Genomic DNA, 25404 nt, shown 5'->3' on the forward strand with positions numbered 1-25404 from the left:
ACTAGTTGTGCAGACATTTATGGGAGGAAACACCTCTAAGGATAAAGGGGGAAGAAGCAGGAGAAGGTGGGGAAGTCTTCAGACCACATTGCAGGTCTGACATCTGTGAAAAAAGGAATGAGTGGGGTGGGCTTCAGACGGCAGGCAGTGCAGTTCTGAAAACATCAGCCAGGCAGGGAGTTAGTTCCCAAACAAAGGTTGTCAGTGGGACAGGAATGGCCTGGCTTTAGAACCCTCCCCCGTGCTCAGTTACTGGCTGGGAGCAGGCAGAGAATAGGTAGTCGCTCATACCCAGGGCCAGGTGAGTGACTGAAGCACTTGAATTGGGTACCTTTTTTTTTTTTTTTTTTTTACAAACTCAGCAATGAAGAGAAATAGTATTTTGAAAAGAATCAATGCAAAAAAAAAAAAAAATCCATATGAACAAAATGTCAAAAATTTAAAGACCAAACCATTTGTCCTCAAGTCAATTCTGCCTTGTGGCAACCCCAGATGTTTCAGAGTAGAACTGCATTCCTTAGAGTTTTCAATGGTTGTGATCTTTCAGAAGTGGACCTAGCCAGGCCTTTCTCCAGACACCTCTGGGTGGATTCAGGCAACCTTTCAATTAGCAGCTGGATACTTAACCCTTCGCACCAGCCAGGGACTTAACATAAAGACTTGCCTATTGCTGTAGAGTGGATTCCGACTCATAGTAACCCTATAAGACAGTAGAACTGCCCCATAGGGTTTCCGAGGAGTGCCTGGTGGATTTGAACAGCTGGCCTTTTAGTTAGCAGCCGAACTCAACTACTCCACTACCAGGGTTTCCGTACATAAAGACAGGACCTGATAATTCCTGCTGCCTCAGGGTTCAATGTGGCTCTGCAAGGCACTGCTCATTCACTACTTCCTATGAGGGCAAGGTAGGTTGTCCACGTTTGTGGTATAACTTGCATTAGTGATATAACTTTTAATAGACCATAGAGCCCTGTGCTCTATCTAAAATTATGCCTTCTCCAGGTTTAGGTGTCTGAAGTTCCTCTATTGTTCGTTTTTCAGTACAAGAAGTATGTGTTCTGTGGAGCACACTTAGAGATAAGTTTTGAGAAGTTTATGGTAAATAGCCAGCCACTGACCCACTACTGGCTTACACAAAACAACGAAGGGATGGAATATACTGAATACTTTTAATATATTTAACAAGAGACTTACTGACTGCAGGTATACTCAGAGATATTACTGGTTCAGTTCCAGACCATCACAATAAAGCAAATATTGCAATAAAACAAGCCACAAATTTTCTGGTTCCCTGGTGCATGTAGAAGTTATGTTTAAACCATACTGTAGTCTATTAGGAGCTCTGGTGATGCAGTGGTTAAGAGATATGGAGAGCTACAGCTGCTAACCAAAACGTTAGCAGTTCGAATCCACCAATCACCCCTTGGAAACGATGGGGGCAGTTCTACTCTGTCCTATAGGGTCACTATGAATTGGAATTGACTCAACAGCAACGGGTTTGTTTTTTGGTAGTCTGTTTAGTGTGCAATAGCATTATATCTTTAAAAAAGTACATACCTTTAAAAAATACTTTATTGCTAAAAAGAAAAATGCTAACCATCATCTGAGCCTTCACTGAGTCGTAATAGTCTATTTTGCTGGTGGATGGTCTTACTTCAATATTGATGGCTGCTGACTGATCAGGGTGGTGGTTGTTGAAGGTTGGGGTGGCTGTGGCAAATTCTCAAAATAAGACAACAATGAAGTTTGCCCCATCAATTAACTCTTCCTTTCATGAAAGAGTTCTCTGTAGCATGTGATGCTGTTTGATGGCATTTTACCTATAGTAGAACTTTTTTCAAAATTGGAGTCAATCCTCTCAAACCCTGCTGCTGCTTTATCAAACAAGTTTAGGTAATATTCTAAACCCTTTGTTGTCATTTCAACAATGGTCACAGCATCTTCACCAGGAGTAGATTCCATCTCAAGAAACCACTTTCTTTGCTCATCCGTAAGAGGCAACTCCTCATCAGTTAAAGTTTTATCATGGGATTACAGCAATTCAGTCACACCTCCAGGCTCCACTTCTAATTGTAGCTCTCTTGTTATTTCCACTACATTTACTGTTGCTTCCTCCACTAAGTCTTGAACTCCTCGAAGTCAAGCATGAGGGTTGGTATCAACTTCTTCCAAACTTCTGTTAATGTCGATATTTTCACCTCCTCCCATGAATCATGAATGTTCTTAATAGCATTTAGAATGGTGAATCCTTTCTAGGAGGTTTTCAATTGACTTTGCCCAGATCCATCAGAGGAATCACTATCTATGGCAGCTATAGCCTTCAAACTGTGTTTCTTAAATAATAAAACTTGAAAGTCAAAATTACTCCTTGATCTACGGGCTGCAGAATGGATGTTGTGTTAGCAAGCATGAAAACAACATCAATCTCCTTGTACATCTCCATCAGAGCTCTTGGGCAATGAGGTGCATTGTCAATGAGCAGTAATATTTTGAAACAAATCTTTTTTTCTGAGCAGTAGCTTGCTACAGTGGACTTAAGATATTCAGTAAACCATGTTTTAAACAGATGTGCTGTCATCCAGGCTTTGTTGTTCCATTTATAGAGCACAGGCAGAGTTGATTTAGCATAATTCTTAAGGGCCCTAGGGTTTTCATAATGGTAAATGAGCATTGGCTTCAACTTAAAGTCACCAGCTGCATTAGCCCCTAACAAGAGAGTCAGCCTGTCCTTTGAAGCTTTGAACCCAGGCATTGACTTCTCTTCAGCTGTGAAGGTCGTAGATGGCGTCTTCTTCCCGTATAAGGCTGTTTCATCTACACTGAAAATCTGTTGTTTACTGTAGCCACCTTCACCAATTAGCTTGATCTTCTGGATAACTTGCTGCAGCCTCTACATCAGCACGTACTGCTTCACCTTGCACTTTTATGTTATGGAGATGGCTTCTTTCTTTAAACCTCATGAACCAACCTGTGCTAGCTTCAAACATTTCTTCTGCAGCTTTCTCACCTCCCTCAGCCTTCATAGAATTGAAGCGAATTAGGGCCTTGCTCTTCATTAGGCTTTGGCTTAAAGGAATGTCTTGGTTTTCTAGTGCTGCTATAACAGAAATATCACAAGTAGATGGCTTTAACAAAGAAAAATGCATTCTCTCACAGTCTATAAGGCTAGAAGTCTGAATTCAGGGTGCTAGCTCTAGGGGTAGGCTTTTTGTCTCTGTAGGCTCTGGGGGAAGGTCCTTGTCATCAATCTCGCCCTGGTTGAGGAGCTTCTCACCACAGGGACCCCAGGTCCAAAGGATGCACTGTTCTCCTGGCTCTTGCTTCTCGGTGGTATGAGGTCCCCCTGTCTCTCTGCTCTTTTATATCTTAGACTAGATTGGCTTAAACTGTAGATTAATCTTGTAGAGTCAGTCTACATAACTACCGCTAATCCCATCTCATTAACATCATAGAGACAGGATTTACAACACATAGGAAAATCACATCAGATTACAAAATTGTGGTCAATCAACACAATACTGGGAATCATGATCTAGCTAAGTTGACATATTTTTGGGAGACACAATTCAATCTGTGACAGGGAACGTTGTCATTGGCTTGATCTTCTATCTAGACCACTAAAACTTTCTCTGTGTCAGCAGTAAAGCTATTTCCCTTTGGAAACCCTGGTGGCAGAGTAGTTAAGTGCTATGGCTGCTAACCAACAGGCCAGCAGTTCAAATCCTCCAGGTGCTCCTTGAAAATTCTATGGGGCAGTTCTACTTTGTCCTATGGGGTCGCTATGAGTTGGAATCAACTCGATGGCAGTTGATTTTAGTTTTTGGTATCATTCCTGTGTTCACTCGAGTAGCACTTTCGATTTCCTTTAAGAACTTTTCCTTCACATTCACAACCTGGCTAACTGGCGCAAAAGGCCTACCTTTAGGCCTGTCTTGGCTTTCGTCATGCCTTCCTCACTAAGCCTAATCATTTCTGGCTTTTTATTTAAAGTGAGAAATGTGTAACTCTTCTTTTCACTTGAACACTTAAAGGCCATTGTAGGGTTATTAATTGACCTAATTTCAATATTGTCATGTCTCAGGGAATAGGTAGGTCCTAGGAGAGGGAGAGAGATGGGGCAACGGCCAGTCGGTGGAGCAGTCAGAACACACACAACATTTATCGATTAAGTTCAAAGTATTATATGGGCGTGGTTTGCTGTGCCCCAAAACAATTACAGTAGTAACATCAAAGATCACTGATTACAGATTAGCATAACAGATACAGTAAAAATAAAAGTTTGAAATATTGTGAGCATCACCAAAATGTGACACACAGACAGGAGGTCATCACATACTGTTGGAAAAATGGCTCCAATAGACTTGCTCCATGCAGGGTTGCCACAAACCTTAAATTTGTAAAAAAAAAAAAAAAACGCAGTATCTGTGCAGTGCAATAAAGCAAAGCACAGTAAAAGTAGGCATGCCTGTATTTGTTTTTTTTATTTTTTAAAAATAGACTATTGAAGTATAATATAATTTACATACAGTAAAAATGTATTCACTTTATGTGTAGCATTCAATGAGTTTGGTTTTTTTGTTTGTTTTTTGGTTGTTTGCTTTTTGGTATGTTAGGTGAAAGCCTACAGAGCAAATTATATTCCCATTTCATAGTTTGCACCATAAATCGCTTCATGGTCTTGGTTTCATTCCCCAGCACATGTCATGCACTCTCCCCATTTCTGCTCTGGGTTTTCTGTTTCCTTTCGTCCTAATTTTCTACCCCTTCCTGCCTTCTCATCCTTGCCTTTGGGCAAATGTTGCCCTTTTGATCACCTATAATTGATTATTGTTTTTGTAAGTAACACGTTCCTCTCTGGTGTTATTGTTTATTTTATGGGCTTTTCTCTAGTTTGGCCTGAAAGTGGCCTCCGGAAATAGTTCCAGGTTAGAAGGGTATTTCAGGGCCATAGTCTCTCGGCTAAATATCTAGCTCTTGCTATTTTTTGCACACCATATACTTATGACATCTTCATTACTAGCTTGCAGGCTCCTGATGACTAGGGCCATGTCCTAATCACTCTTTGGGTCTGATAGAGTAGATGTTTAATAAATGTTTATTCAATAAAGAAGGTGTGGGGAAAAACATGGATCAGGAAAAATCTGAAAAGATGACTGTTCCTTTAGTTAATATCAATTATCAATCCGTTTCCAAACGTCTTCCCTTTTCTGCATTGTTCCTTTAGCTCTTCTCAATTTTGACTGAGGGTATCTGCGTCTCCCAGAATCGGGCCGCTAATTGGCTGCATACACACCTAGCCAGCTTCGAGGCCTGGCTGTAAAAACCGCTGAGTGCAGGGAATCCAGAATCTGCCCTCAAGCCACTCAACGCAACAAATCAGGAATTTCCGCCTGGCTGCCCTGAACTTCACCAGTCACAAGCGTTTCCTCCGAGTCCTCAGAGCTCCGGAAAACCGAGGAAGTTTCCGCTGCATCAAGAGAACAGCCGCTCCACTACGGCCGCTAGGGGGAGCCGCAGTGCCGCCGGGGGCCTGAGGGGGCGCGCGCGGCCCAGCCCGACGGGAGGAGGAGCGCAGGCGGGGACAGCGCGCGAGGCGTGAGGCGCTTCCTGTTCCGGCGCCAGGAGGAGCCGCGCGCCGCTAGTGCTGTAGCTGCTGCTGTCGTCAGTCAGGCTGCGTTCGGTTCTTCAGCGCCCAGTTCTCTGGGACCCATCGTCGCCTCTAGACTTTGTTTCGGGGTCGGATCTTGCCGGGTGAGGCTGCTTCGGCGCTAGTGATGGTGGTAGAGGGTGGCGGGGGAGCTCAGGTTGAGGGGCTGGCGGGCGCGCCCAAGCGGGAGGCGGGCGCGGCAACCGAGGTGCCTTGAGTCATCTCCAGTGCTTGGGCTGTGGTTCCTCACGTAAGATTCTCTCGGCCACCCCGCTGCGGGTTCGCCTCCCGGATCACCCCCAAGGAGAAGGCGTCGGAGGCCGGTGACGTCACGCCCGGCGGGTTTGTCCGCCCTCGATGTCAGGCCTGGCTCGGGGGACGGGGGAGGAGGCGGGTAGCTGGCCTGCCCCTCCCCCACCCCGACTCGGCGAGCGCGACCCGCTCCGTGGCCGGTTCGCTCTCGTCAATCCCGCATTCTCTTTGTTCATTTGGTCCCAAAGGGCTGCCAGCCTCGTGCCCCTTGGCCCTGACCCTCTGAATTCATTAATTTCTAACGAAAAGGGAGCGAAATACTCGCATCGAGCCTTAGAGGAATCTCTGGCGCTTATTTAAGATTTCGCAGTTGTGACAACGTTGTGCTTATTTCTGACTAGAAGAGTTGCTAACAGATACATCAGATGAATCGCCATGACAGAAACTACCAGAGGTGCTGAGTTCTGTAAGACTCTTTCGGGCTGAGGAGCCCATATTGTGCATTGTAGTTTATATAATTAGCCTAGTCTTTGACCTCGGAAACCAAGAATAGACAATAGGTGCTAATGCAGCAGCAAACTAACTTCACTTGACTGAAAATTTTTTTACACACTTGTACACTTGATGGTTATAAAGCCCTGTTTTGAAAACCTCAGTACAGGTAGCCTTCAGAAGGAATTTGTTCAGTAGTGTTCTTTGGGCAAGAAGAATAGGTATTTTTCTTGCTTCCTAGTCAAAACTAGTCTGCCTCACAGACTTAGTTGTTCTTTTCCTCTCTCCAGGCAGAATGGTAATATCTGCCCCCAGTCCCTTAACCCAAACCCTTGGGGTCACTATGTTTGGAATTCAGAAATTTTTAGATTTTAGAAAGATAATATGGTGCCTAGGTGTGTAATAAAACTCCCGGCAGGGCTAAGGGACAACAAGCTGATAAAACCCACTGGCGTCGAGTCGATTCCGACTCATAGCAACCCTATAGGACAGAGTAGAACTGCCCCATAGAGTTCCCAGGGAGCATCTGGCAGAGTCGAACTGCCAGCCTTTTGGCTAGCAGCCGTAGCACTTAACCACTACGCCACCAGGGTTTCCACAACCTGATAATCCAGCATTAATATTTGTGTGGCAATAGGTTTGACTCTTCACTTTAAGTGGGGATCAGTTAATAAAAAGGTTATTAAAAAGATAGGAAAGTAAGAAAAGACCAAAATGGATGTCAGTAGAGACTCTGAAATTTGTTCTTGAATGTAGAGTAGCTAAAGCGAATGGAAGAAATGATGAAGTAGAAAAGCTCGACTGAAGATTTCAGAGGGTGGCTCAAGGAGATAAAGTATTATAATGAAAGGTTCAAACACCTAGAGTTAGAACAGCAAAAGGAAAGAACATATTCTACATTTCTCAAGCTGAAAGAACTAAAGGAAAAGCCTCGAGTTGCACTATTGAAGGATCCTATGGGTAATATACTGAACGATGCAGGAAGTATCAAAAGATGATGAAAGGAGTACACAAAGTTGCTGTACCAAAAAGAATTGATCTGGGTTCATCCATTACAGAAAGTAGCATATCATCAACAACTGATGGTATTGAAGGAAGAAGTCTAAGGTGTACTGAAGGCATTGGCGGAAAAACAAGGCTTCAGGAATTGACAGAATACCAGTTGAGGTGTTTGAACAAATGGATGCAGCACTGGAGTTGCTCACTCCTCTATGTCAAGAAATTTGGAGGACGGCTACCTGGCCAACTGACTGGAGAACCAGATCCATTCCAAAGAAAAGTGATCCAACAGGATATGGAAATTATCAAACTATCATAAATATCACACACAAGTAAAATTTCGCTGAAGATAACTAAAAAAATGGTTGCAGCAGTACATCGACGGTGGACTGCCAGAAATTCAAGCCAGATTCAGAAGAGGACGTGGAATGAGAAATATTGCTCATATCAGATGGATCATGGCTGAAAGCAGAGAATACTGTAAAGATGTTTATATGTGTTTTATTGACCATCAGAGACATTCAACTCTGTGGATCATAATAAATTATGGATAGCGTTATGAAGAGTAGGAATTCTAGAACACTTAATTATGTTCGTGAAGAACCTGTACATAGACCAAGAGGCACTCATTCAAACAGGACAAGGCGATACTACGTGGTTCATCAGAGTTGTATACTTTCACCGTAGTTAGTCAATCTGTATGTTGAGCAAATAATCTGAGAAGCTGGACTATATGAAGAAGAGGGCATCAGGATTGTAGGAAGACTCCTTAACAACCTGCAATATGCAGATGACACAGCCTTGCTTTCTGAAAGTGAATAGGACTCGAAGCATTTACTGATGAATATCAAAGACTACAGCCTTCAGTATGGAACCCTGGTGGCACTTGGCTGCTAACCGAAAGGTCGGCAGATCGAATCTGCCAGCCACTACTTGGAAAACCTATGGGCAGTTCTACTCTGTCTTATAGGGTCACTGCGAGTAGGAATCAACTTGACAGCAACAGGTTTGGGGGTTTTCTTTTTCCATATGGATTACACTTCAACATAAAGAAGTCATTTCTCACAACTGGACCAACTGAAGTTGTCAAGGATTTCATTTTACTTGGATTGATGCCCGTGGAAGCAGCACTCAAATAAAACAATAGTACATTGGGCAGATCTACTGCAGTAGACGTCTTTCAAGTGTTAAAAAAGCAAAGATGTCACTTGGAGGACTAAGGTGAGCCTAACCCAACCCATGGTATTTTCAGTCACCTTATATGCATGTGAAAGCTAGACAGTGAATAAGGAAGACCAAAGAAAAATTGATGCCTTTGAATTACGGTGCTGGGCCAAGAATATTGAATATAGCATGGACTGCCAGAATAACGAACACGTCTGACTTGGAAGAAGTACAGCCAGAATGCTTCTTAGAAGCGAGGATGGTGAGACTTTGTCTCAGGTTACTTTGGACATGTTATCAGGAGGGACCAGTCCCTGGAGAAGGACATCATGCTTGGTAAAGTAGAGAAAAAAAAAAAAATTTTTTTTTTTTTTTTTTCAGTAGAGGGTCAGTGAAAAAGACGAAGACCTTCAGTGAGATAGATTGACTCAGTGGCTGCATCATTGGGCTCAAACCTAGCAACAGTTGTGAGAGTGGTGCAGGACCGGGCCCTGTTGCGTTATGTTAGACATAGGATTGCTGTGAATCTGAACCAGCTGAGTGGCACCTAACAATAACATAAATAGCTTCAGGTCAGATTTTGACATTGAAAAAGTTTTATGCCAAATTTGGGGAAGTTTCTTTAGTTTTCACAGGTTTTTAAGTTGAGAACTGAGATGAGGGTTTGTGGACCTGTAATAGTGACCTTTGTTGCGTTTCTGCTATGTGTCAGGCTATGACTAACAGATTTGTGTGTTTACCTAATATATAAGTCTCACCGTAGAATCTGGGAGGTGGATGCTATTCATATCTTCTTTTTACTTCTGGTTTGTAAGGAAAGAGCTGCAGATTTATCTAGGAAGTCAGACTTTCAGCCTTCACTCTTAACCATATGCCCATATACAAAAAGGAGAATTTAGTATTTGTGCCCACCAGTATTTCCCAGGCACTTTTATAGGTACTTGATTTACAAAATCCCATTTAATCCCTCAAAACATTACTGGTCTGTTGTTGATAGTGACTGTAGAGGATTCAAACCCTGGTCTAACATTTCTCTGCTGGGACGTTCATATCTCTTCCCTCTCACTATATTCCAGCCAGTCTGAACTGCTTGTACTTTACAGGTTCTCTCTTGCCTCCCTTGCAGCTTTTGCACAAACTCTCCTCCTTTCGAGAAACCCTGGTGGCATAGTAATTAAGTGCTACGGCTGCTAACCAAAGGGTCGGCAGTTCAAATCTGCTAGGTGCTCCTTGGAAACTCTATGGGGCAGTTCTGCTCTGTCCTATAGGGTCGCTATGAGTCAGAATCGACTCAGCGGCACTGGGTTTGGTTTTTTGTTTTCTTCTCCTTTCCCTAGGTCCCATCCCATCACCTACCCCAGCTCATCTAGACTGTAGAGGTACCACTTCTCAGGAATCCTCCCCTGGTAACCTTTCCTTAACTCCTTTAGGGGCCTCTTTTTTCTTTTTGAGGTACTCCCAGTAGCCCTGGTAGCGCAGTGGTTAGGAGCTTGGCTTCCAACTAAAAAGATTGGCTATTTGAATCCATCAGCTGCTCCTTGGAAACCATAGGCAGTTCTACTATGTCCTATAGGGTCGCTGTGAATCGGAATTAACTAGTCTCCAGCAGGTTTGTTTGTTTGTTTGTTTGTTTGAAGTACTCCCATAACACCCTGTGCTTACCCCAGGTAATATAGTTGCTGTTTAGTGGTAGTTTTCCACTAGACTGAATTCTTCAAGGATTTGCTCCCTGAAATACTATTATTACTCTTCTCCAGAGCCCAACACAGTGCCTGGCGCATGTAATTTCAATAGTATTCTGTAATCTAAATTGTGGCGTCGAGTCAGATTCCTACTCACTGTTACCCTGTAAAACAGACTAGGGTTACCAAGGCTGTTATCTTGATGGAAGCAGATTACTACATCTTTTCTCCTGCAGAGTGGCTGGTGAGTTCAAACTGCCAGTCTTTTGGTTAGTAGCCAAGTCCTTAACCTCTGCGCCACCAGGGGTTCCTTAGCATCTAAATACCCAAAACAAAACCTGTCTCATGGAGTCGATTCAGACTCATAGCAACCCTTAGGACAGAGGAGAACTGCCTCATAGGGTTTCCAAGGAGTGGCTGGTGGATTCGAACTGCTGACCTTTTGGTTAGCAGCCAAGCTCTTAACCAGTGCACCACCAGGGCTGCAGCATCTAAATGACTGTATAAAATAGGGTTGTCATAAGATTACCGAAAAACTGAATTTTTGAAATTAAACATTTTAAAGAGAATTAAAATGTTTAAAAACATTAAAATCCCAATTTCTTTAGTTGTCCAAATGTTAAAAAAAAAAAAGCCTGATAAATGAGCTAGTGTTGGAAATATATATATACATATATATATATGTATATATATACACTGTAATTCAAAATTTGGAAACCCTGGTGGCGTGGTGGTTAAGAGTTCAGCTGCTAACCAAAAGGTCAGCAGTTCGAATCCACCAGGCGCTCCTTGGAAACCATATGGGGCAGTTCTCCTGTGTCCTATAGGGTCACTATGAGTAGGAATTGACTCGCTAGCAATGAGTAATTCAAAATTTATATGTATAGTATGATATGTTACCACCACCCTTCCCCAGTACTGAACAAATCAACACAAAAATCCTATTTGACTTCCCTTAGTTTCTCTTAGTTATCTTAACGGGCTTGTAGCACTTTAGAGCTTATAAAATATTTTACTTTTAAGTAGTCGGGTTATTACAACTGTTTTAAAGATGAAAAATGATCTCTGGTTAAGTGGCTTGCCTTTGTCAAAAGACAAAAGGATTGTTGTCCAGGTTTCACAGTCGTGTAGTCCCATATTCTCACCACTCCATCACAGTTTAGTGGCCCTCTAAAGTATTTCTTGGCAGTAGTCACTAGTAAGTTGTGGAGTTAAACCACATGGTGATTGAATTAGTATTTTTACTTTGAAAGCCATAGGAATTTACAGAAATGTTATGTTTTGCTTTTCTAGTATATGTCAAAATTTTGTGCTCTTATTAGTAACCTTGTTGCTCAGAAAGCACGATCATTATTTTCTAAACAATGCATAAATCTTGTCATAAAGTAGTAATGGAAAGTTTTGGAAATAATATCTTTAGTTTCTTCTAGAAGAAAAAAATGAAAACCTTTATTATAAGGTTTTTTTTTTGTGAGTTCAAGGTTATGTTGTCCTTATAATTAGCATAATTCAGATATTTTTGGAAAATATTTTTACATTCTGAAACTCTTTTCATTGAAACATTGATACCCTACTATTTTTTACCTTTTTAGAATGCATGTATCCTCCAAAGAGCAAATTGGCATGGTTCTACTTAAACACTATTTATTCTAGGCATTGAGAGCAGGTCACTTTGCAGCAATGCCATAGAACAGAATGTCACGATTTCTAATCCCTTTGGTCAGGCCTTCAGTGTTGTAATTATAAGGTTCTAGCACCTCGTCTATCTTCCAGGATTTGATTTTGAGCTTAAAAATTTTAAAACCAGAATTGTGAATCGGTTTAGTTTGTATTAATAGTTTATATTTTTATGTAACTGTATGACTAGTAAACTGTATAGTGTGTGTTTTCCAAAAACGAAGAGAGAGAAAAGAGTAATTATAAAAACCTGAGTTGAAATTGAATGGATTGCTTTGGTAGATTTTCTGCTTCAGGATTAAAGTGAACTTTGATACAGAACCAGTTTCTCTCTCAGAAGGGCTCATTTTGTTTGAAAAGCATGTTAGTCCTGTGTATACTTTAAACTTGTCACACACTGATAATAACATTAAAAACAGTTCCAGTGTGTATAATGGTATGTCTTGTTACAGTAAGGATTTTTTGTTTGTTTAAATGTTAGTCTTAAGAGTTCTCTGTTGTGTGATGTGATGTTTTAGTGTAAATAAACCTTGACATTTGAATGAGTGAGTAATTGTATTTGCTATACATACAGATGGTTTTTTAGTATTCTCAATAGAAAGCAGGGAAAGTAAGCCAACTCAGTAGACTTCATGTTCTTTATCATTCTTTGTAATAATCAAATTATACTTAAAAATAAAATTCTAGGGATGCCAGATGGCTTGATATTAAGCAATCTTTTCGTATAATTAACCATTGATAGGTCAAAGGAGAAAAACTGAGATCAATTCATGAGGTTTTGAAAAGTCTTCTGAAGAAATTCAGTGCTTTTTATTTTTATTTTTTTTTAATTAGCAAAATAGGAATAACTACCACTGTGTCACCAGGGCTTGTAAATATAGTAATGTAGGCATAAATAGGAATTTTCTTAATGTGGTTTTTTTTTTTATATACAAACTAAAAATACATACTTAAACATTAGACACATTCCTAGGAGGGCTGAACTGTTTACAATAGCAAAAAGTTGGAAGCAATCACGGTGCCCATCAATGGATGAATGGGTAAATAAATTATGGTATATTCACACAGTGGAATACTACATAATGATTAAGAACAATGACGAATCTGTGAAACATTTCATAACATGGAGGAACCTGGAAGGCATTATGCTGAGTGAAATTAGTCAATTGCAAAAGGACAGATATGGTATGAGATCATTATTATAAGAATTCCAGATAACGTTTAAACATGGAAGAAAATATTCTTTGATGGTTACGAGGGTGGGGAGGGAGGGAGAGGGCACTAACTAGATTAAAAAAAAAAACTAGATAGTAAACAAAAATTTTTTTAGGTGAAGGAAAGGGCAACACATACCACAGGAATAGTCAGTACAACTGGACTAAACCGAAAGCAAAGAAATATTTGCTCAATAAAACCAAAAGCTTCAAAGGCCAGAGTAGCAGGGATGGGAGTCTGGGGACCATGGTTTCAGGGGACATCTAGGTCAATTGGCATAACAAAATGTATTAAGAAAACCGTCTGCATTCCACTTTGGTGAGAGGCTTCTGGGTTTTTAAATGCTAGCAAGTGGCAGTCTAAAATGCATCAGGTGGTCTCAACCCACCTGGAGCAAAGGAGAATGAAGAACACCAATGTCACAAGGTAAATATGAGCCCAAGAGACAGAAAGGACCACATAAACCAGAGACTCCATCAGCCTGAGACCCAAAGAACTAGATGGTGCCAGGCTACCACTGATCACTGCCCTGACAGGGAACACAACAGAGAGTCCCTGATGGAGCAGGAGTATAGTGGGATGCACATCTTAAATTCTCATAAAAAAGACCAGTCTTAATGGTCTGACTAAGACTAGAAGGACCCTGACGGTCATGGTCCCTGGACCCTTTGATAGCCCAAGATTGGAACCATTCCGGAAACCAACTCTACAGACAGGGATTGGCCTGGACTATATGATAGACAGTGATGCTGGTGAGGAGTGAACTTCGTGCCTTAAGTAGACACATGAGACTATGTCGGTGACTCCTGTCTGGAGGGGAGATGAGAAGGAAGAGGGGGACAGGAGCTGGTTGAATGGACACAGGGAATACAGGGTGGAGAGGAGTGTGCTGTCTCATTGAGGGGAGAACAGCTGGGAGTGCACGGCGGGATGGGTATGGCTTTTTGTATGAGGGACTGACTTGATTTGTAAACCTTCACCTACAGTACAATAAGTAAATTAAAAAAAAAAAGTTCTAGCTGAGCCAAAAGAGAAAAGTGGCATAAATATTGGAAAAAGAAGATAAAATTATTTTTTACAAATGTCATAATTATTTATCTGGAAAACCCAGAGAATTAACTGGAAAACTTTGAGTAACATAATTCAGTAATGTGGCTGCTTACAAAAGTAATATATTAAAATTTTTAAAAACTTTTCTTTATATGAACAACCAATTAGAAAATATAATGGAAGAAAAGAGCTTGTTTACAACCACAAGAAAAAGTAAGTTCAAAATCCATCTCACAAAAAATGTGTAGGACCCGATCAAGAAAACAAACTGCTGAGTGATATAAATGGCAGTTTTAGGAACTAGAAAGACATACCTGTTCTTGAATGAGAAGAATTGATAATTTAAATATATATCAAATATCTTCTAAATTAGTGTGTAAATTTGATGCAATTCCAATCAGAATACATTTTATTTTAGTTTTTTATAAAATGATCTGGAAAAAATAAATGGGAGACTCTTCAGGAAAATCTGAGAAAACAATAATTACAGGGGGATTAACATTACAATCTGTGAAAATATATTATAAAGCTACTGTAATTAAAATAGAATGGTAACGTGCAGATCAGTAGAAAAGACTAAAGTCCACCTACCTGTAGGAACTGATTGAGGCTGTGTAGTCTGGTTTTTAAGAGCCCAGTCTCTGGAGTCAGCTTGGGCCTTCTCTGCCTGTCACTAGCTCTGTGACCTTAATTTGGTAAGCTGCTTTTTCTCCAGCCGTAAAGTGAGAATGATAATAAAATTTGGACCATAGGAGTTTGAGGAGTGTTAAATGATGCATCTAAGGTACTTAACATGGGGCCTGTTCTGTGATAAATGTTCGATAAACAGTAGTTGTCAATATCTACTGTAGAATGTGTAAAAAGTGGCTTGTCAAATCCATTGAGAAAAGAGAGTATTCAGTAATTATTGTTTAGGGGAAGAATTAAAAGATTTTAAACAAAAAAGTTAACCATAAAAACACTATTTTTTTTTTTTTTAATCTTTGGGAAAACCAAAAACCAAACCAGTCAACTCAGTGGTAGGACAGTGTAGAACTGACTGCCCCTTAGGGTTTCGAAGGCTATAATCTCTGCAGAAGCAGAGTGCCACATTTTTCTCCTGAGGAGTGGCTGACGTGTTCAAACCACCAACTTTTGAGTTAGCAGCTGCCATTGTGCCACCAGGGTTCCTTTTGAGTGGGAAGGACTTTGTAAATATATCACAAAATCCAGAAGCCACATGTAGGGAAAGATTGATAAATTTGACTACTTGATACTAAGTATTGGTAGTACCCCAAAATACCACTTAAAAGATCAATACATAATAGGAACTCAGCAGAAAAATATTTGTTTCATAAGACACAAAAACCCTTTGCCATCAAGTTGATTCCAACTCATAGCGAGCCTAGGACAGAGTAGAACTGCCCCATAGGGTTTCCAAGGAGCAGCAGGTGGATTTGAACTGCCAACCTTTTGGTTAGCAGCTGAGCTCATAACCACTTCGCCACCAGAGCTTCAAGCCTCATATGAAACAGACAGGCTTAATTTCCTTATTATCTTAATGAAGCGGTGCGAAAAAAAGATGTACTCCTAAATAGTAAAATTATCAAAAGCAAAGTACATACTGTCTTACTCCACTTACATGAAGTCAAGGAATGAGCAAAACTCAAGTGATTATTTTGAGGCGTGTGTGAGGAGTTGATTGGAAGGGAGCACAAGTAAACTTTTTAGAAGGATGGAAATGTTCTGTATCTGGTTTCGAGGGGCATATACAATTGTCAAAGATTGTTAACCTGAAGACTTAACATTCATGCATTTCATTGAGTGTTAGTTAAGTCTCAGTAATCAAAGGACATGAGCAAATTCACAGAAAAAGTATCAGTGGGATATTAAATATAAAAAGATGCTCTACCTTCCCCATAATTAATGAAATGCAGGTTAAAATAACAAGTTTTTACTAGTAGCTGCCAAGTCAGTTCCCTCTCATGGTAATCCCTGTGTATCAGAGTAGAACTGTGCTTTATAGGGTTTTCAGTGGCTCATTTTTCAAAAGTACATTGCCGGGCCTTTTGTCCATGGCACTTATGGGTAGACTTGGACCCCCAACCTTGCGGTTAGCAATGGAACATGTTAACCGTTTGTACCACCTGGGGACTACAAAATAAGATGGCAGTAATCTACCATATTAGAAGAGATTTATAAATTTAATAAGATCTGGCAGTGAAAGAGAAGCTGAAGAAAAAAGCGTATACTTTTTGGAGGACAATTTATTTTTATTAGATGGATTTAAATAACCTTAGCAGTTGAATCTGTAAATTCTATTTCTAATGCTTTTTCCTGGTAATAGGGTCTCACAACTAAGCAAAGGTAAGTGTTCAGAGATATTCACTGTGTCATTTTTTAAAACAAGCCAAAATACCCACAACCTAAACTGCCACCAAAATGAGGTTGTAACTTAAATTATCAATCATTTCTTTATAATGTACAGTTACGAAGTTGATAGGGCTATTATGGAACTATTTCGGAAATTTTTCTTATGTAAAGAAAACGATATTACGTAAATGATTTAAGATTTCGTTTAAGTAAAAATAATGTATGCATAGAAAGTTCCTTAAAGAATATATAAGAAATGTTAAAACACTGGTTTTGAAATATTCTTTTTTTTTTTTTTTTCATTTTTTTAGGAAAATGTCTGATGAATTTTCGGTAAGTTGATGCATTCATCCTTGATAAGTTTTATGGCTCTTAAGAAAAATGACATAGTCTGAAACGTGGGCTATATAAGCCTTATAATTTACAAGAGGTGGTTTTTTGTGGTTCTTGGGTTTTTTCAGCATGTGATTTTGATAGGTGATTTGACTTAGTTTATTTAGATATAATGTGTTTCAAAATGCATCCTGTGGTATTTGTTTCTTTAGAAAATCTTAAAAATTATAAAGGTGATTACTGTATTTCTATGCAAACAATGTGCACCTTCTCCGTTTGTTTGCCAGCCACACCTTCCCCCCACCCGAGGTATTTTTGTAAGTGTGCTATGCTAATTTTTTTTTCTGCAGCAACATGTAAAAAATTGGCGTAGTGACACTTAATACCTCACGGAAGGAAGATGCAGGAAACCCTGGTGGTGTAGTGGTTAAATGCTGTGGCTGCAAACCAGAAGGTTAGCAGTTGGAATCCACCAGGTGCTCCTTGGAAATTCTATGGGGCAGTTCTACTCTGTCCTGTAGGGTTACTGGGAGTTGGAAATTAACTCTGATGGCTATGGGTTTTAATGGGGGGAGGATGCAGCTGGCAAACAAACGTAAAAGGCAAGTGTTATTTGTGTAAAAATACAGTACTTCTGTTCATTAAACTGAACAGTTTAGCTTTTAAAGATGCTATATAGGTTTATAATCCTGTTTGGCATGACTTGTTCCTGGATAAGATAGATGAGATATATCTATTTTGTATTCCAGTTGGCAGATGCACTACCTGAACATTCTCCTGCCAAAACTTCTGCCGTTAGCAATACAAAACCTGGTCAGCCTCCTCAAGGCTGGCCAGGCTCCAACCCTTGGAATAACCCAAGTGCTCCACCTTCTGTGCCATCTGGACTCCCACCAAGTGCAACACCTTCCACTGTGCCTTTTGGACCTGCGCCAACAGGAATGTATCCCTCTGTGCCTCCCACTGCACCACCTCCAGGACCCCCAGGACCCTTTCCTCCTTCTGGACCATCATGCCCCCCACCTGGTGGTCCTTATCCAGCCCCAACTGTGCCAGGCCCTGGCCCCACAGGGCCATATCCTACACCAAACATGCCCTTTCCCGAGCTTCCTAGACCATATGGTGCACCCACAGATCCAGCTGCAGCTGGTCCTTTAGGTCCATGGGGATCCATGTCTTCTGGACCGTGGGCACCAGGAATGGGAGGGCAGTATCCTACCCCCAGTATGCCATATCCATCTCCAGGGCCATACTCTGCTCCTCCTCCTCCCCAAGCTCCAGGGGCTGCACCACCAGTTCCATGGGGCACTGTTCCACCAGGCGCCTGGGGACCACCTGCACCATATCCTGCCCCTGCAGGATCATATCCCACACCAGGACTCTACCCCACTCCCAATAATCCTTTTCAAGTGCCTTCAGGACCTTCTGGTGCTCCGCCAATGCCTGGTGGCCCCCATGTGAGTGCTTAATTTGCTTTTAATATGCATTAATTGTCACACGAGCACAACTGAAAGATACTTCACGATTTTGGATGGGCAATTAGAAAGCTTTTTAACTCTATAAAGGGGGTGTGGTATATGAATAAATTTCAGAAATTCGGGAAGAGCATTTAAAAGGATGAAAGTACAAGTATTCCTGGTACTAGAAATAGATGATTTTCTCAAAGATCCCCAAAGACTGTAGTAAGCCATGTCCTCAACAGCATTATTGAGGTAAACCCCGAGAGGCATTTTATTGGACTGTGTCTGTTTGTTTTTTTTTTAAACATTTCTCAGTATTGCTTTATAGCATCATATCAAAGCACAATTCAATAAAAGCAGTCTCTGCCTGTCTAGCTTGATATGGAGGTATACTTTGAGAGAATCCAGGGTAACGAAACTATAATACAGCCCATCTTTCAGGCAACTATCCATAGTGTTTCTCAGCCAAGGTTTTGTTAGATTTTTAGCAGCGTTGATCTCAAGATTATACCACTATTCAGTCAGTTAAATGTAATGTTGTGTGCTTTACTGTCAGCGAAGCTGGAGTAGGGTTGACATGTTAGTTGAGGAGCCTGTCTATGGCATATGAGCGAATAGAAAGGCATGCCATCTCCCCAGTGAAGTAAGCCAAGTAAGTATCCAAAAGCAGAGTCAAGGTTCTGGTTAGGCGAAATAAATTTGTTCACACAAAATAACAAATCAGATTCCCAACTAGATTAATCGAACATCCACCTCAACTGTAAAGGAAAAATCTCAGTATTAGTGCCCCCAAACTCGTCCCCCTTTGATAATTGCAACTTCTTACTATTAAACAAACCAAACCCATTGCCATCCAGTAGAACCGCTCCATGGGGTGATGAGCAGCTGATGGATTTGATCTGCCAGCCTTTTGATTAGCAGCTGAGCTCTTAACTGCTGTGCCACCAGGGCTCCTTTTGCTATTAGATCTTTAAAAAAAAAAAAAATTTTTTTTAATGCAGTGTGTGCCAAGGTAATTAGATGACTTCTTGTTTGCATTTATTAAGCAATTTATTTTACACCAGAGAAAGGAGAATTAATAAACTCCATTTACAAAATGTAGATGTTGACTTTTTCTTTTTTCTGTTGCAGTCTTACCATTAAGTTAACAATGGACGAAGAGATGATGCTTTGCTTTTTGAAGTACACATATATGCACGTGAATGCATATATAAAAATTGCTGGTTTCACTATTCATAAGAGGGCATTCATGAAAGAACAACTCTTGCAACTCTCAGAGAAGATATCTGCCTCTTGTACTTGGATGTACAGTTGGAACAATCAGATAAAAACAAAAATCGTTCAAATGTGATTTGTATTTGGTTTTCATGGGAAGTTAAAGTGATTAAGTATGTTAGATAGCTCTTTGATAGAATTTGTTTAAAACATGAAACCACACGCTTAAAAATCTAAGATGATATGGATTGTTAGAACCTGCAACTTTATTGGCACATTATTTCGAGTGTTTTTTATAATCACTTTTTCTTTAAATAAACACTTTGAAAAACAATCACATTGCCATAATGTAGACAAATGATGCCTCTAAACATTTTGAGCTGCTCTTTCTATAGGATGAATACCCCTGGTTTTCTCGAGGTTACATTTTGGATGTACATTTAAAACTGTCAGTAATTATTGCCAGATGTTGAGTTCATTAGCTAGCCAGTGTTCATTTTTATCCTTGAGCTTTTAGTAAAAAAAAATTTTGAGTTCCACCTAATTTGGTTTATTTTTTTTTTTAGCCAAATGGGCCATACAGCTCTTAAACCTACTATTTAGACAATTTTTTTTTTTTTTAATTTGGGCCAACAGGTATGTAAATTATGGTCTTAGAGAATTGACCTCTTTTTTTTTATTGCTTTAGAATGGATTATGAGATGTCCATATTGTTTTGAGATGAGTTCAAGGAAGGAAATAATTCTCTCCTTTGTTTTGAACCTCAAACTAGAGGAACCCTGGGGAATTGCTTCAGAGTAACAAGTAATTTGCATTCCCACAAAACCTGAGGCAGGTCTTCTGCCCAGACCATTCCCTGTAGTCCCCCTTTCCCTCAGTTCTTTAAGGAATACATCCTTTATTCTTCCCTGATGTGGAAAACTGGCACACTCTAGTGGACTATCATAAACATATATAGCAGTTATGTTTGGAGAACCTTAAGTCACACAGATGTGTCTGTTCTCTTTGTACAAGTGAGACTCAAAATATATATTTGTCTTTCCGAGTCTGATTATGATATGTTATTGTCTCCTGAATAGTTTTCTGGATCTCTTTGTAAAGTGCTTATGGCTAACAATTCAGTCCTGTATTTGTTGATAAGTAAATAAGTAGAATTGAGTGCCACCCTGGAAAGAATTATCCTCTCTTAACGCATGAAAATAATAATAAATGGTAGATTTCTGCAACTGAGTTTAAAGCAGTATGACTGTTGCTTAAAATATTAAATACTGTTTATAACCACCAAAACAACTCTAGTAGCTTTTTGGCACCTTACCTTTAAATGAGATTGTTAGATTTGGAATAAATGAGTTTGACAGTAGAACTGACCTTGTTATTTGTTAAATAACATTTGAAAACTTTGAACGTATCCATTGGGTTTCAAAAGTGTATTGTGGATTTATTGGACCAGTATTGGAGAGATTTATGATGGAGCACCATTTTGTTTAAGAATAAAATATTTAATAGTTGTTTTTCCTACTATTAAAATGTCAGAATGCCAAATGCTGCCAGTTTAATGGTTTGATAGCTACCTCGTTTTAAGAAAGCAAGATGGTCACCTTTGAGGAACATTTGGTGTTTAAGCCTCCCTTCTTTCAAGCTTTCAGAATTGATAATGGCGGAAACTAATTTGTTCAGATATGGCTAAGCTGGGGAATGTTAGGCAGCTCTTACATAGCGACACACCTGGTTTTCTTTTTCTTGCAAGGGTAGGTGGCAGCATCTACAACACTCTTGAAATCTGTTGTCAAAGTAGCCTCAAGTTTACAAGGTAGGTAGCCTTAGGAGATGTCATAAATTATCAGTCAGTATCATAATGTCAAGGAGCCCTGGTGGTCCAGTGGTTAAGCACTCGGCTGCGGACCAAAAGGTCAGTGGTTCGATGTGGCAGTCTATTCTGTAAAGATTACAGCCTTGGAAACCCTAGGCAGTTCTAGTCTGACCTATAGGGTCACTATGAGTTGGAATGGACTCGATGATAATTGGTATCATAATGCCAGGTAGCTGCAGGGATAAGATGATAGGGAAAGTGAGATGGCAGCAAAGATCTCTCTCCTTATAGTTATTTTGGTTGCCCTAAATTGGGATAAGTTGCCATCTCCAGCTTTAGATGGAGTATTTAATGCTATGTTGTTAGGTGTAATCAAGTCAGTTCCGACTCATAGCGACCCTGTGTACAACAGAGAGGGTATAGTGTGACTAAAAGGAGAGGTAGCAAGTTCGGGAATCTGTAATTAAGTCCTTTGTCTTGGTTATGAGAGAAAATGTTTTGCTAAAGAATTTACAGGGCCATGAACAGGAGATGAGAGATTACTCCTCCCCACGAGTGTAACTTTGTTAATGACTCATACTGCCTAGTGTGCCCTAGATGATACTGCCATTTTAACCCTTAGTTTTCCAAGACTTTCCAACTGGAAAGTTGGGGGGGAAGGAGGACTGGGGAGCTCATTGTTTTTTGTTTTTTTTTTTTTAATGTAAGAATGGAAATCAAAGGGCTCATAGAATTTGCTTTTATATAGTTTATTTCTGTACAGCACCATTTCTCCAGTTGGAGGGAATCTTAATTTTTGTGGATACTCTGGGCCAAAAAATACTTTTGGGTTTAGGGTGGAGTTAAGAAAAGCAAAAGAGGTTTCAGTGGAGGAAGGGGGAAAAGCATCTAGGAAGGTTTTTTTTTTTTTTCTTTACAAAAGAACAATGTGGCTTTCAAAACAAGTCATGGTAGGCTGAGATGGTTTTATGGCAGAGACTGCTTGTTAGTATGTTTAATCTTAAGGGAATACTTGTTGGCGTTTGGGCTTTAGAGCAAGGGTTTTAAAATAAATTTGGTGGCGATAATTGAGATGTGTTGAGGGATAATGTTTCTAGAGTTCAAGTCTTTGATTTGGAATAAAAATATATAAGCAGTGCTGAGGTTGAACCTAAAAGTCACAGTGAAAAATAAAAACTATTTTAAATAGAAATATTGCAAGTACAGTATACCAAAACCAAACCAACCAAACCCAGTGCCGTCGAGTCGACTCTGACGCAGTAACCCTGGTGGCGTCGTGGTTAAGTGCTAAGGCTGCTAACCAAAGGGTCAGCAGTTCGAATCCACCAGGCGCTCCTTGGAAACTCTATGGGGCAGTTCTACTCTGTCCTATAGGGTCGCTCTGAGTATGAAGTACGGTATATAGACCTTAAATCTTCTTCCAGACAAAATTTGCAAGCATCAAATTCTCCTTAAAGGAGTGTTTAAAATACCTTGGCTGTTCTGTACAGGATGCAGCCTGACATCTTTTCATGCTTTTGAAGAGCCTATTTATCGCTTTGACTTCACAGCACTGTTTTGTTTAAAGTATTGATTATTTGGGAATAACCGAAATTTTTTTTTTAGCACAAGGGCCTCCTCCTCTGTCCATTTTACTGTTCATTCCCTTCAGTAAAGGAAAATAGGGCAGAGTAGAAAAGGAGTGAATTTTTGGCCTTGGTGAGTCACACCACTTCAGTAGGATATTGGAATATTTTCTAGGGAAAAAAGTCAATTGGGTCCATGATGCTTTACCTCACAAATGATTAGTGCCACCTATAGTACTCAAGTGTACAATTTTTGAAGCTATATAGATGAACATTGCTCTCCTCAAAATACTGTGCCTAATTTACGTATCAGTTGCCTACATTTCTAAATGTGTTAGTGCCAATGTCTTCCTTTCTCACCCTGAATAATCTAGAGCTGGCTTTATAAAATGCCAGTTTTAAACCCTGGAAAATGCAACGTAAGGACAGACCTTCAAGTGTTAAAGTATTTGAAAGCATATATCTAAATTCAGCTGACTCACATAATACTGCCCTATGCATAGAAAGTGGTGGGTGGTTTTCAGGGAAGACTAATCTTAACAGAGCAATATTTAGTATTGAAGACAGACACTGTTCTCTTTGCAGAATTCTGCCAAGTAAAAAATTGCCAGTAATCAGTGTTAAATGCCATGCAACTTCTGGCTTTAGAAAATGTGAGGACTGCGTTCATTCAGCAGACATTTAAGTGTCCATGGTCCAGGTGCTTTGCCAGATGCCAGAGATAGAGCAATGAAAGATCAATCCCTGTCCTTGAGAGGCTCATGGTCTGGGGTGGCTTTACCAAATTAGTAGTTTTATATAGATGAACATATTTTAATATTGCTGGGGGAAGTTATAGATCAGCTTTTTGGCATTTTAAAGGGCAAAGTCCAGTATACCTTTTTTTTTTTTTCTTCTAAAATTTCAATGCTTATCAGTGTAACTATTCAAGTGTGCAGTCATGGGATGTTTTTCCTCTCACTTTCTCCCTAACTGAACGCACTCTCACTGCCTGTCACTGACTAGCAGATACTGATTTGTTGCCATTAAGTAAACTTGACTTACGTGTGCTCTGTAAAGATTTCTTTGTATTTTTTCTTGAAATTGTGATTTTTCATTGACTTTTTAATGACAAATTTAATGTATGTAATTGTCTATGCATTTTAAGTTAAACTGCCTAAAATGTGATTTGAGACATATACATTTGTATTATGAACTGTAAGCAATTTGTTTGAGATGTTAGATTTTATCACCTGCTGCTGTATTTGTAAACAAAGACAAATGTTGCTTTAAGAAGTAATTATAATTAGGAATAGTCTATGGATGTGATACTTGATATTTTTTAAGATAAACTTGTTTGCTTTTGTGTATTATATCTGAACACCTTTTAAAAAATGTATTTTCATGGCTTTGCATTTTTTCCGTGGATTTTATTCTTTAGGTCTAATTCTGGGCTCCCCTGAGCAAGTTAGAGCGAATTTGTTGTTTTTAAAACAGAAAAGAAAAAAAAAAGCCCTAGACAGCTGTCTGCAAGTGACTGAGGCATTTTAAATAGACAGCCTAGAAACAGCCCTTCTTCCACAAATCCGCTTTCAGCAGCATGTCCATAGTGACATTTTTCTCTCCTCCCTTCAAGGCTAGGCTAGTCTTTGTGACCTGATTATCCGCACATAATACATTAGGGAGACTTCCATATCCACCCTTGCCACTGCCACCACTGACTTCTTTTATGAACAAGAGTTCTACTTTAGGCAGACTTGCTGGGCATACAGCATTATTAAACTAGGAAGTTTCCCATTTCCTCTCTACAGATGGTTTGCTAACCTTTCTCAGAACCCCAGTTGGGAATGGGGCTATGAAAGAGGGAATAGTTTGTAGTACATTCTACTTGAGAGATTTCTGCTTTTTGCCTCATAATTGAGCAAAATGCAACTGTCAAATTTTTAATTTTTGATATTCCGAAGTCCCTAAAAGTTGTTGTCGTTAGGTGCCGTCGAGTCGGTTCTGACTCAGGGACCCTATGCACAACAGAACGAAACGCCTGGTCCTGCGCCATCCTTAAAGTCGTCGTTACGCTTGAGCTCATTGTTGCAGCCACTGTGTCAATCCACCTCGTTAAGGGTCTTCCTCTCTTCCGTTGACCCTGTACACTGCTAAGCATGATGTCCTTCTCCAGGGACTGATCCCTCCTGACAACACATCCAAAGTATGTAAGACGCAGTTTTGCCATCCTTGTCTGTAAGGAGCATTCTGGCTGCACTTCTTCCAAGACAGATTTGTTTGTTCTTTTGCCAGTCTGGTATATTCAGTTTTCTTCACCAACACCACAATTCAAAGGCGTCAACACTTCTTCAGTCTTCCTTATTCATTGTCCAGCTTTCACATGCATATGATGTGATTGAAAATACCATGGCTTGGGTCAGGCGCACCTTAGTCTTCAGGGTGACATCTTTGCTCTTCAACACTTTGAAGAAGTCCTTTGCAGCAGATTTGCCCAAAGCAATGCGTCTTT

At 40.1% G+C, this 25404-nt stretch overlaps 1 protein-coding gene across 1 annotated transcript; it reads left to right on the forward strand.

The window, feature by feature from the left end:
• Window positions 1-5591: 5591 nt before the first annotated feature.
• On the forward strand, window positions 5592-24288 carry MAPK1IP1L (mitogen-activated protein kinase 1 interacting protein 1 like). Its single transcript, XM_049898387.1, has 4 exons — window positions 5592-5751; window positions 16842-16863; window positions 17613-18320; window positions 19455-24288. The coding sequence occupies exons 2-4, from the start codon at window positions 16846-16848 to the stop codon at window positions 19464-19466; spliced, it is 738 nt and encodes a 245-aa protein (XP_049754344.1). The 5' UTR covers window positions 5592-5751; window positions 16842-16845; the 3' UTR covers window positions 19467-24288.
• Window positions 24289-25404: the final 1116 nt, after the last annotated feature.

The sequence above is a fragment of the Elephas maximus genome, chromosome 10 (assembly GCF_024166365.1).
Source record: "Elephas maximus indicus isolate mEleMax1 chromosome 10, mEleMax1 primary haplotype, whole genome shotgun sequence".
Taxonomy (NCBI): Eukaryota; Metazoa; Chordata; class Mammalia; order Proboscidea; family Elephantidae; genus Elephas; species Elephas maximus.